The 13,208-nt window shown below is 41.3% G+C and overlaps 1 protein-coding gene across 1 annotated transcript; it reads left to right on the top strand.

Moving 5' to 3' along the window:
• The first annotated feature begins 503 nt into the window (after positions 1 to 503).
• On the top strand, positions 504 to 1,477 carry LOC143682325 (olfactory receptor 13A1-like). Its single transcript, XM_077159115.1, has one exon. It carries the CDS (start codon positions 533 to 535, stop codon positions 1,475 to 1,477), a length of 945 nt encoding a protein of 314 aa, XP_077015230.1. The 5' UTR covers positions 504 to 532.
• Positions 1,478 to 13,208: the final 11,731 nt, after the last annotated feature.

Raw genomic sequence — 13,208 nt, 5'->3', positions numbered from 1 at the left:
AAAGGGCAGCTATGGAGGAATGATCCTGAGATGCAGGGTAGTGTCAGGTGATTCACAGACTCAGAGATGACACATTGAAGGGAGCTTTCACTGTAGGACCAGGAGGCAGAAGCAGTGTCCCAAAGGTCATGTAGGAAAATGGGAGCACATGAATGGGACAGAGAGAGAGAGAAGGAACAGAGTCCTCTGCAAGGGATGTTCTCTTTGTCCTCACTGAAGAGGAAGGGTAGGGTGAGGGTGGGTGGGTCCAGAACACAAATCTAGATGGAAAATATTTCAAAGGGAAAATGAAATGAAAAGTCATTGAATGATATGTGGTTTTCAGGAAATCATTGCTCTGCGTTGTAGTTTTGCAAATAAGTGGGCCTGCATCACTTAACCCAGGTGACTCCTTCATTTTCCAAGAGCAGGGTAAGGTATAAATTAGACACAGAAGGAAACAAGAGCCTGAAGCACTTATCATATCACCTCTGCAGAGTTTCCCGAAGGCGAGTCCAGCACTGATGACCACGTGGAGTGGTGCCCAGAAGTCATGCCTGGACAGGTGGAGAAGACCAACCAGACACTAGTGACAGAGTTTGTGCTGCAGGGGTTCTCAGAGCACCCACAGCTGCGGCTGCTCCTGCTCAACTGCTTCTTCTTTCTCTACACCTTGGCCCTTGTGGGAAACACTCTGATCATCACAATCATCACCTGCAGCTCTGGTCTCCATAGCCCCATGTACTTTTTCCTGTTCAATTTGGCCATGATGGACATCATCTGCACCTCCTCTGTGCTGCCCAAGGTGCTGGCTGGCCTGGCCTTAGAGGACAACACCATCTCCTTCCAGGGTTGCATGACTCAGCTCTTCTGGCTGGCCTGGTCTACATCTTCTGAGCTTGTGCTGCTCACAGTCATGGCCTATGACCGTTATGTGGCCATCTGCCGGCCACTGCATTATGGAACCTTGATGAGCCTGTGGCTCTGCTTGGCACTGGCTGTGGCAGTCTGGGTCACCGGTGCCCTGAATGCCTCAGTCCACACTGGTGTGATAGCACAGCTGTCCTTCTGTGGCCCTAATGTAATCACTCACTTCTTCTGTGAGGTCCCTCCACTGTTGCTGCTCTCCTGCAGCTCCACCTATATAATCAGCATCATCACCCTCTTGGCCAATGCCTTCTATGGATACACCAACTTCCTGCTCACCCTCCTGTCTTACGGCTTCATCATTGCCAGCATCCTACGCATCCGCTCAGCCGAGGGGAAGAGGAAGGCCTTCTCCACCTGCTCCTCCCACCTCATCGTGGTCTCTGTCTACTACTCAGCTGTGGTCTGTGCCTACATGAGCCCGGCCTCCAGCTACAGTCCAGAGAGAAGCAAACTGGCTGGAGTGTTGTACACAGCTTTCAGCCCCACCCTAAACCCACTCATCTACACATTGAGAAACAAGGATGTCAAGGCAGCCCTAGGGAAACTCCTCCCCTTTTATAGACATTAAATGCCATTCTTCTGTCCTGGATTGCCCCGTGCCCATATTCTGAAGACCACACATAAAGAAATAAGACCTAAGTATCACAGTTTTATTGAAATCATCCTCAGATTTGGCAGCTGGCCTACTTGGTGTGGCTTTACGGGTGTCATTTTGTTTGTTGGAATAATGTGAATGTGTTGCACTGACTCCTCTATGGGATCTCATGATTGTCACATAATAAATTTAGGTCTACAGAAGCAGACATAATTAATGGGAGTCTCTCTTCATGTATGGCACAATCTGAGCAAAGTGTCAGATTCTGGGTAAATCACTCAAAGAACCCTGAGAACAAAAACTTCCCCATAGTATCTCCCATCTTCCTTAGATGTCACTCCCACTTTCTCACACACCAAGCCCTAGATGAAAGGGTTAACCAATTTTGCACTTACGAGAAGTCCTACGCCCACTATATTGTCCCGTCTAAAGTACTGGCCCATTCAGGTACTTCCCCTGCCCACATACTTGTCCGCAGGGATTTATTTGTCCAGGACATGTACTTGTCCACAGGGGTTTATTTGTCCAGGATCCCCATTGCATCAGCACACATTCAAAATCGGTTTATATTCAAAGTCATCGTAAATGCCCTTCTCCTCAGTCTTTCATCATCTGAGCCACAGAAAGCAACTTGTTTTTCTTGGACTTCTTGTGTTCTGATTTCCCAGGATCTTAATTTCAAGCCCTGTCAGCATCACCATCAGCATTAGGATCCCCTTCATATGGGGGGTATCTCTGCCCTCCTGTGTCCAGTGTGGCACTCCATCCCAAAACTTCCACTGTGCCTAATCACCCTTACCTGGAGGTATTTACATCACTGCCCAATACTCTGTTTATTCACAAAAATGAACCATAGATGCATGTATAAATATGAGTTGCATCAGTAGACAACACAAGCCTACAGCTGAAGATGCACCAGGTTCTTCATGAACCATTTAGACACTGTAACCCAAATTTAATAAAATTGAGTTTACAGATAATGAGGCATGATATCTTGTCCAGTCATGATTTGAGTTCATTGGGAAAGGCTTTGGGTTAGCTGGCCATGTCCATGGAAATGGGATGGGGGAGTAAGTCTCTGGTCCAGGTTTGGGCTTTCCATTGTGGATTGCTGGAGTGAAGGTTTTGTGCTGTGAATTCATTTCTAAAGTTGCAGCAATTACCACAAGTGGGTGTCCTAAAATTTATTCTCTCATTGTTCTGGAGGTTACAATTCCAACCCAAGGTATTGGCAGGGTAATACTCCCTCTGAAAGTACTGAGAGAGTATTGTACCTTGCCCTTTCCAGCTGTTGGTGGTGCCTGATGGTCCTTGGTTTGTGGCAGCATCAATCCAATCCCTACCTCCATCATCATATGGCCTCCTTCCCTGTGTCTCTCCTCTGTGTCCATGTCTCCATCTTCACCTCCTTTCTCTTATTAGGAAACCAGGTATTGATTGAGATGAGATCCTTAGGTTAATTACATCAGCAAATAACCAATTACAAATATGAACACATGCATGGGTTCCCAGTATTTTTCTTGGGATTTTATTCAACACACTAGTTGCCAGCTTGCCCACCAAATTTGTCCCTGTACTGTATGGAGGATACATTCACCCCATCCCAATACCCCCCCCCATATCAACCCATTACAGCATCAACACTAAGTAGAAAATCTTGTTTAAACAATATCAGATCCAAAGTCCCATAGCTCATCAATTAAATCTTGAAGATCATGGGTGAGACACTGGATATGATCTAACTAGTGGGAAAGTTCTTCTTCTTCTATAGAATGCTGAAAATATAAAACAAGTCAACACCTACTAAAATACCATGATGGGACAGGCATTGAATGGACATCATCATTCCAAAAGTGATGAACTGGAAAAAATAAGAGTCACTAGTTTCAGGCAATTTCAAAACCCAGCACGGAAAATTTTCAGGTTCTTCTACTTTCTGTCATTAATGATGCCAGAATCTAGAGCATACATTCTCACAGATACAAGGTCACACACTTGGGTGTCTCAGGAAGATGAAATTTGACAAAGCTGGTGAGTTCCTAGTCCAGCTCTCTTGTCCTGCACTGGTCGTATAGACCTTTAAGGCCTCCCTGGGTGCTGCTCCTGAAAATTGTCTCTACACTGGCAGCGGCTCAGTCAGCCTGATCTCTTCTCTAGATTAGGATTAAGTTTCAAATTACATCACAGAAAGCCCAATATCCATGGCAGACAATGTGGAAAACAGTTTTTCTTCCTTGTGAAGAAAGACTGAAGGAAGGTAATCTTGGCCTGGTGGGGAAATGTGTAGTCTTTCTTCAGGCTGAAAGTTACCATCAGTCTCCTATGTTGTTCTGCTCCAATTCCTAAGAGCAGGGAGCCTTTGTCACTACCACCTAAAAGAGGAGGTAGAAGGAGCAACATGGGCAAAGGGTTATGTTCTGACTCATTCTGGGGCCAACATCTTCCACTGACATATGTTTAGCCAGGTTGAGCATATTGCAGCCTTGATGGAAAGAAGGCCATTTGGCAAGTAGGAGAAGAGGCACATCAACTGGCCTTCCCATCTACGACAATGAATTTATTTGTCAGTTGGGTCCAGAAGCCCAAACTTGGATTAGAATAGCAAATGGAAATGACCAAACTATGACTATTAAAGTAGCTCCTTGTTCTCTAGATAGAGCTACAATAATATTTCCACAGTTTTTCTATGCCATTCCTAAGTCATTCTCTGCAAGACTGATTGGGCCAAGGTCCAAGGCTGAAAGCAGGTTAGAGACCAACCTGTCTGATTTTCAAGAAAGACTACAAAGTTTTGCAGACTTTTCTGAGAACTCTGGACTATCCTTAGATGAACCTGGAGCCAGAATTGACTTACTACTATATTTGTCTAGGGACTAAAGTTAGCATTGCAACATTAGTAAAAAGTAACAAGTTTGACTTGGAAGCAGTCTCCATTATTGAATTGACAAAAATTGATCAACAGTTACCTTCCTCTCTAGAAATGGAAAAGGCCACTAAACTTCCAAAACATTTGCCTTACAATGAAAACAACTGCAGACTTCTCCTAAATCATCCCATATTCCAAGACATCATGGGGACTGTCACTATTGCAATTAAACAGGAAACTGAAAAAAAAGAGTAGTTTTAATGAAAATCAAATGTTATACGATGCTACCAATCCACAAACTCCACCATGTAATGCTCATTGACTGACTTCTGTGGGTAAATGTGGCTTTCTTCCATCCCTCACACTTAACCAGGAAGTTAAAAAAAATAAAAACTAATAGAGAAATTTGCACTTTCTTGACTAATACAACTAATACCAGTGCTATTAATCCTGCTTATAAGCAGTCCTTACGTCTGAAAAAATATGTGGGGTCTCAAGTTCAAACCTCTTCCAAATCAGCTCCAACCTCAGTTATCAAAGGACCAGTCACAGAAATGCATTCTTTCCTACTTTGTAATAATGTACAATTCAACTTATTAAGATAAGTCTCTAAGTAAATGGAAATGATCTCAAGTTAAATGAAAAGGGGAAAATAATGTTATTCCGTTTTAGACCAGAGAAATTTATACATCACCCAGACACATCAATGATATTCAATGGTTGAATATCATTCCACCTTTAAACAATCAATAGATAATACTCTCTGGGCTTCCATCCCTAAAGAGTTTGATTCTAATCCCCTGTGCATTTAGAAAAAAATGAAAAGTGCATAAATAATTTTAGTCCAAATGGGTCACTATGAACTCCAATCTTTCTCAATGTCCCCTCAAGCCAGAAGCCATTAGAAGTTTGACTCCCATGACTCAAGTCTTCAAACAGCAGACCTTAATAATCCCGTGCATTAGTCCCTGCAATGTGACTGGCCTCCTTGTAAGAAAACCCAATGGTTAAGGAAGGTTTGACCAAGACCTAAGAGCAAGAAATAAAATTGCCATTCCCTGCTTATCCACTGTCCCAAATCTTTCCCTACTCCTATCCCAGATTCCACTGGATAACCCATTTCATTGCAGTTGTCCTCTGCAGTGCTTTCTTTAGCATCCAGCCCACACTGATAGCCAATATCCATTCACATTCACATAGAATGAATTACAGTGTACCTGGATGTTAGGCCTCAGGGATTCACAAAATCACCCATTTTTCATCAAGCCTTAAAAAATGGCTTTCAAGACATAACCTTTTCCTTAGGCAACACTCATAAAATACACTGAGGATCTCTTACCTTATCCCCTAATAAAAAAATATGTCAAGTTGACTCTTTCCATTTAGTACAACTAAACTTACGTGGCCCTAAATCTCTTAGGGACACACCCCAATTTGTTCCGTAAGAAAGCTTTGTTAGTTTGCAAGCTTCTGGAATGTGGTATACAAGAATTGGAATGGCTTTTATAAAGGGGATTTAAGAAATTACAAGTTTACAGTTCTAAGGAAGATAAAGGGTCCAAATTAAGGCAACAACAAGAAGTTACCTTCATTCAAGAAAGGCCAATGACTTTAAAGCACTTCTCTCAAATGAGAAGTCACATGGCTGACATCTGCTGGTCCCTTCTCCTGGGCTCCATTGCTTTCAGCTTCTGTTCCTGTGGGGCCTCCTCACTTTGCTTCTCCAGGGCTGGCATTTATCTCTTGGCTTTCCTTGGCTCTCCACAGGTTCTGGCTTGCTTACATTTCACAGTGACATTAACTGGGTCCCAAGCATCTCCAAACATCTGTCTCTGTTCTCCAAGTGTCTGCATCTCTGTCAGTTTTGCTCTGAAGTCTCCATCAGCTCTCTCTCTATAGACTCTGTCATTTCCATCTCTCTCCAAAATGTTTCCCCTTTTAAGGACTCTAGTAATCTTATCAAAACCGACAGAGAATGGGTGATGTCACATCTCCATCTAATCAAAATATTTCACCCACAATTGGGCATGTCACATCTCCATGGAGATAATCTAATTGAAGGTTTTCAACCTACAGTATTGAATTGGGATTAAAAGGAATAACAGCTTCCATAAGACTGGATGAGGATTAAAACATAACTATTTATTGAAATAAGTTTCCCCTAGGACCAACCTCAAGCTAACCCCAGTAGACAACCCACATCTAATCCTCTATACTGATAGATCATATTTAAAAACAAAATACCTGACAACAGATGACAACTGGATGTACCGTAATTACCTTAATAAAGAATCCTGAGAGCAGAATTCATCCTAAAAAATTTTCATCCAACCGACAGAATTAACACCCCTTAATTCAGCTTTCCAAATATCTAAAGGTTTAAGAACAAAAATTTAAACTGATAACAGATGTGCCTTTGATATGGGAGATTATATTGATATGCTGTAGAAATACAAGCCTACCTGGAACCACCGTAAGGGATAGAAAGCATGTAGCTAATCTATTAGAAGGTCATTTACTGCCCAAGCCAACTGCTGTTAACACAATTAAGGCTCACACCATGAAGTCCTTAACTCAAATGAAAGTTCTGGTAATCATTTGGTTGACCAGTCCACTTAGGTGGCAAGCTGAAATCTCTCCACAAAAATAAAAGAAATTTGTTTGGTGGGCCAAGTCCCTATAATTGCAAACCTGAGCACATAAAAAAAAATCATGAATTGGAAATTCTCCTGAGTCATACTGTTTGCCTTTCTTTCAAAAATCTTGATGCTGACTTTGATGGAATCCATTTTCCCAGTATTTCGTCAACTGGCCAGAATCAATTCTCTCTCCATGGGACATGACATTGGACCTTCTAGCTAAGTGGACAGCTGGAGTATGCCTCATAAAAATGGGACAGCCCACAATCAATCTTTATTGGTGAGCCCTTCTACAAAAGATCTTCTCAAAGGGGAAATGTTAAAGGAACTCCCTGTGGAGATGATGTGCAGCAACTGAAACATTCATTCATTGCTAGTGGGAATTCAAGATGATGTGGCCACTTTGGAAGACAAGCTTGTAGGTTATTAGAAAGCTATGATATCCTTACGACATCAGCATATAATTGTGCTCTGAGGTATATCCCCAAAGGTGGGAAAGTTTATGTCCAGAGAAAAGGATACAAATGGGTGTTTATAATAACTTTACATAATTTCTAAAAATAAGAAATCAAGAAGGCCTTTGAAAGGTGAATGGGTAAAAAAACTATGGCTCATCCATACAATGAAACATTGTTCAGAAATGCAAGAAGTGGGTTAACAAACTATGAGAAGACATGGAGGAAACAATGCTAAGTGAAAAAAAAGGTTGTAAAGCCTACATAGTGTATGGTTACAACTGGAACATTCTGGTAAAAAGAGAATATGAAAACTGAAAAGTTCAATGAATGCCACAAATTATGGGGAAAGGATTGATTGTTATACATAAACCACCTGTATTTATCTGTATATATAAAACAAAGCTGCAGGAAAGGTAATCTTTTCCAATGCTTTTAAATTATCACTAGAAAAGCAGGAAACACTTAAGTATAAACCTTACAAAATATGTGCAAGATTTGTGTGCTGAAGCATAAAACTTTAAAAGAATAGAAATGACCCTAATTAAAAGGGCTAAATAATGGCTTCAAAGAATTTAAATTCTTTATATGTCATTACCCACAAATTTTAATCTAAAGAGTAAGTGCAATTCCAATCAAAATCAAAGGGTTTTTTTAAAAAAAAATAGAAACTGACAAGCTCATCTTAAAATATACATGGAAAAGCAAAGGGACAGATCTATCTGAACACTTTTGAAAATGTTAGTGGATGCTATCTGATTTTAAGACTTCTAATGCTAGCAATGAGTTGTACTGGCAAAAGGATATACGTGTAGATCAATGGAAAGAAATAGAAAATCTAGCCACAGGCCCATAGATATATGGTCAATTGGTTAAAGTCAAAGGTGTAAAGGTAATTCAGCGAAGACATAGCAGTCTTTTTAGCAAATTGTGCTGGAACAATTGGATTTCCATTTATCAGAACAATAAACCTCAACTTTTACATCACAACATTTACAAAGCTCTATGTGAAATGGATCAAATACCTAAACATAAAAGCCAACCCTATGCAACAAATTCTAGAATAAATATAGCAGTAAATCTTTGCATCCTAGGGGTAAATAATGATTTCCTCTCTAAGTCACAAAGTACATAAATCATCAAGGAACAGCTGGATAACGTGGGCTGCATAAAAGTTGAAAACTTGCTTTACAGAAGAAAATTAATAAAATAAAAAGAGCAAAAAAATAAAAGGAGAACTTTTTTTGCAAAACTTCTTTCAGATGAAGGACTAGTGTCCAGAATAATAAAAGTGTCTCAAAATGCAATAATATAAAAGCAAAGAACCCAATAACGTTGTCAAAGGACATTGCAGCAAAGGTTATGTATAGATGATCAATAAGCATGTAAAATGAATTTTAACTTCATTGATCATTCATGAAATGCAAATAAAAAATACAATGAGATTCCATTATAAGCATATCAGAATGACTAAAATAAAAACTACTGACCATATACCAAATACCAAGAAGGCTGCCTGAATGGAACTCTAATACATTGCTTCTCAGAATGTAAAATGGTAGAATCACCTTGTAAAACATGTTAGAGGGAAGGTACATCTACCTGTGCGAATAAAACTATTTAAAAATGAACAGAAAGAAACAAGTGCTACAGAATATGTGGAGAAAGAGATGTACCTATTCACATTTGTTGGTAAGGAAATGAGAGATTCAGCCCCTTGGATGGCAGTGTGGTGCTTACACAGGAAGCTAGGGGTGGGGTTGCATGTGATCCTGAAACCCCATTGCTCAATGTATATCTGGAGGAGCTGAGTTTAGGGACATGAATGGACATTTGCACACTGGTGTTTCTGGCAGCAGTGTTCAAAATCCACAATGAATGGAGGCAGCTTAAGGGTACAGCGACTGAGGAATGGAAGGGAGAACTCTGGTGTATACATACAATGGACTACTGAGTGGCTTCAAGAAGGAATGAAGTTGTGAGGCATGCAACTAGATGAATGAACTTAAAAGCTGTATGTTGATTGAAATGTTAGGAACAAAAAGACAAATATTATCATGCTTCAATCGTATGGACTATCTATAATACAAAAATTTGGTGAACTAAAGTTGAGAACATGGGATACCAGGTTGGGGCATATTGCAAACGGTCCTAGCTTGTAAGCTCTTACAGGAACCATATGTATTCAGGAAGTGTAACTACTTAATTTTAAATTCTGAGATATGGAGCTGTTTGTATATAACATGGTCGTTCCCAGAAACTCAGGGTATTTATGTGACACCTAAGACGAAGAGTTAGAGCTCTGAAGCTATGAAAGTCAGCAGTACCCCATACAGGAACTGTTTAAAAACTTGAAAAAGGGATCAGGCATTGAGTAGAGATATGAATGAAGCTGATCTTGATAGGACTAAACTACATCAGAAGACTGGGTAAAGGATGATATCATCCATATTTTAAAACTTCAACTTCTGTGTGAGACTAAAGGAAGAGATGTTGTTTGGTGGAAAATTTATATTTGGAGTAGTGCATTTCCTAATTTAACTTGTATGGTCAGTTTCATTGAACACTGCATTAGCTAGCATTTTCTAGAGAAACAGAATCAGCAGGAGATACCAGTAAATGTAAAATTTATAAAAGTATCTCATGTAACTGTGAAGATGTGAAAATCCAAGGTCTGTCGGGCAGACCATGAGCTGGCAGTTCCAATGAAGGTCTTCAATGAACTCACAGGAGAGGTTGGCTGTCTGAAGCAGGAAGAGTGACTGTCTCTTCTGAATCCTCCTTAAAGGACTTGTGGTGATTAGATTAAATATCATCCATTGCAGAAGACACTCCCCTTAGCTGAGTGCAAACAGCTGTGGATGCAGCCAACATCGTCATTATTTAAGTCCATGAAATGTCCTCACAGCAACACACAGGCCAGCACATGCCTGACCAGACTGCTAGGCACCACCACCTGGCCAGGTTGACACACGAACCTGACCATCACAATCCACCCCTTGTCAACTAGGTAACTATACACATCACCTTAAACCATACTTACACTCTGCTAAGTAGAGAACAATAACACAGAGATTATTTCCTCCCATAACAATGCTCAACTGTCTTGTGTACAACTGGAAATGCATTAAATATCTCCAGAATAGGGAGCAAGTCTTTGGGTAATATTCACTCTTACACTTAATATCTTACAACTTAAATACTATAACATGAACAAAACAGCTTATGTCATATGATAAAATGAATAAAATAAGGAGGAAAACAAAGATATTTGACTTATGTATAAATACATAAATTTGCAAAGCAATTACAAGGTGTATTAGTTAGGGTTCTCTAGAGAAACAGAATCAACAGGGAACACTTGCAAATATAAAATTTATGAAAGTGTCTCACGTGACCATATAAACGCAGAGTCCAAAATCCACAGGGCAGGCTCCGAAGCCGATGACTCCAATGGATGGCCTGGATGAACTCCACAGGAGAGGCTCACCAGCCAAAGCAGGAGTGCAATCTGTCTCCTCTGAGTCCTCCTTAAAAGGCTTCCCATGATTGGATTTAGCATCACTAATTGCAGAAGACACTCCCCTTTGGCTGATTACAAATGGAATCAGCTGTGGATGTAGCTGACGTGATCATGACCTAATCCTATGAAATGTCCTCATTGCAACAGACAGGCCAGCGCTTGCCCAATCAGATGAACAGGTACCATAACTTGGCCAAGTTGACACCTGTCCCTAACCATGACAGTCCACCCCTTGTCAACTTGGCACATATATATATATATATATATATATATATATATATATATATATATATATATATCACCTTAGACCATACTTAATTTCCAAATGAAAACAAATAAGCACACATTTTTTCTTTTACCTGACAATACTCAACTATCCTGCATATCACTGGAAACACATTAAATCTCTCCAGAATAGCGTGCAAATCCTTGGGCAACATTCATTCTTAAACTTGATATCTTACAACTTAAATAGTATAACACAAACAAAACAGCATTACAGTCCTCGTTTCTGTAACTGATCACGTGGTCGAAGTTCATATTTATCACTACCTTCTTCCACTACCCATTCCATGTTCCCTTTCCCCTCAGCAAGCACTTCAGCTGGCCGTGGTTCTTTGCCTGGTGGGGTGACCCAAACCTTCATTCCTGAAGTCTCAGAGCCATTAGTGGTCCTGCCTGGATTGTGTTGTTGCAGTTTTCCATTGATTTTGATCACAGGGCATGGTAGTACTAATAGACACCCCAGGGGATCTCCTATATCCCAAGAAAACTCTTCTTTACCTCCATTATGTAGTTGCAGTCCTACTTCCTTCTGATAGTCAGGGTCAATTACCCCAGACAATAATGTAATCCCCTTCTTGGTGTGTTCATCCAGAGGCATAAGTAGCCCAAAGTGGCCAGGTGGCAATCTTAACTTCCAGTTCAGTGGTATCACTGTTGTTTCTCCTGGAGAAAGCACACCCCGTTTTGGAACTAAAACCTGTAGACCAGCAGAACTCAGGGTAGCAGGGACAGGAAGCAAAAGTTTTCCTAGTGGATCACTAGGAGTAATAGTGAGTGGCACCACACCCATTTCCACCCCTTGGTTCCTGGACCCATGGATCTTGGCTATGGGAGAAACAGCACCATACAGCGGACGCTGATTCAGAGCATACACAGCTTCCTGGAGAACATTACCCCAGCCTTTCAAGTTTTTGCCACCTAGTTGGCACCGTAATTGAGTTTTCAAAAGGCCATTCCACCGTTCTATCAATCCAGCTGCTTCTGGATGATGGGGAACATGGTAAGACCAGAGAATTCCATGAGCATGTGCCCATTCCCGCACTTCATTTGCTGTGAAGTGTGTTCCTTGATCCGAAGCAATGCTATGTGGAATACCATGACGATGGATAAGGCATTCTGTAAGTCCACGGATAGTAGTTTTGGCAGAAGCATTGCGTGCAGGGAAAGCAAACCCATATCCAGAGTATGTGTCTATTCCAGTTAGAACAAATCGCTGTCACTTCCATGAAGGGAGTGGTCCAATGTAATCAACCTGCCACCATGTAGCTGGCTGGTCACCTCGGGGAATGGTGCCATGTCGGGGGCTGAGTGTGGGTCTCTGCTGCTGGCAGATTGGGCACTCAGCAGTGGCTGTAGCCAGGTCAGCCTTGGTGAGTGGAAGTCCATGTTGCTGAGCCCATGCATAACCTCCATCCCTACCACCATGACCACTTTGTTCATGAGCCCATTGGGCAATAACAGGAGTTGCTGGGGAAAGAGGCTGACTGGTATCCATAGAACGGGTCATCTTATCCACTTGATTATTAAAATCTTCCTCTGCTGAAGTCACCCTCTGGTGTGCATTCACATGGGACACAAATATCTTCATGTTTTTAGCCCACTCAGAAAGGTCTATCCACATACTTCTTCCCCAGACCTCTTTGTCACCAATTTTCCAATTATGGTCTTTCCAAGTCCCTGACCATCCAGCCAAACCATTAGCAACAGCCCATGAGTCAGTATACAAACGCACGTCTGGCCAGTTTTCCTTCCAAGCAAAATGAACAACCAGGTGCACTGCTCGAAGTTCTGCCCACTGGGAGGATTTCCCCTCACCACTGTCCTTCAAGGACACCCCAGAAAGGGGTTGTAATGCTGCAGCTGTCCACTTTCGGGTGGTACCTGCATATCGTGCTGAACCATCTGTAAACCAGGCCCGAGTTTTCTCTTCCTCAGT

The sequence above is a fragment of the Tamandua tetradactyla genome, chromosome 5 (assembly GCF_023851605.1).
Source record: "Tamandua tetradactyla isolate mTamTet1 chromosome 5, mTamTet1.pri, whole genome shotgun sequence".
Classification (NCBI taxonomy): domain Eukaryota; kingdom Metazoa; phylum Chordata; class Mammalia; order Pilosa; family Myrmecophagidae; genus Tamandua; species Tamandua tetradactyla.
Note: the sequence above shows the minus strand (reverse complement) of the source record. Positions and strands in the feature narration are given on the sequence as shown.

Bases quoted from the DNA above. Each gene is read 5' to 3' on its own strand.
- LOC143682325 (XM_077159115.1), top strand. From the start codon at position 533: ATGCCTGGACAGGTGGAGAAGACCAACCAGACACTAGTGACAGAGTTT.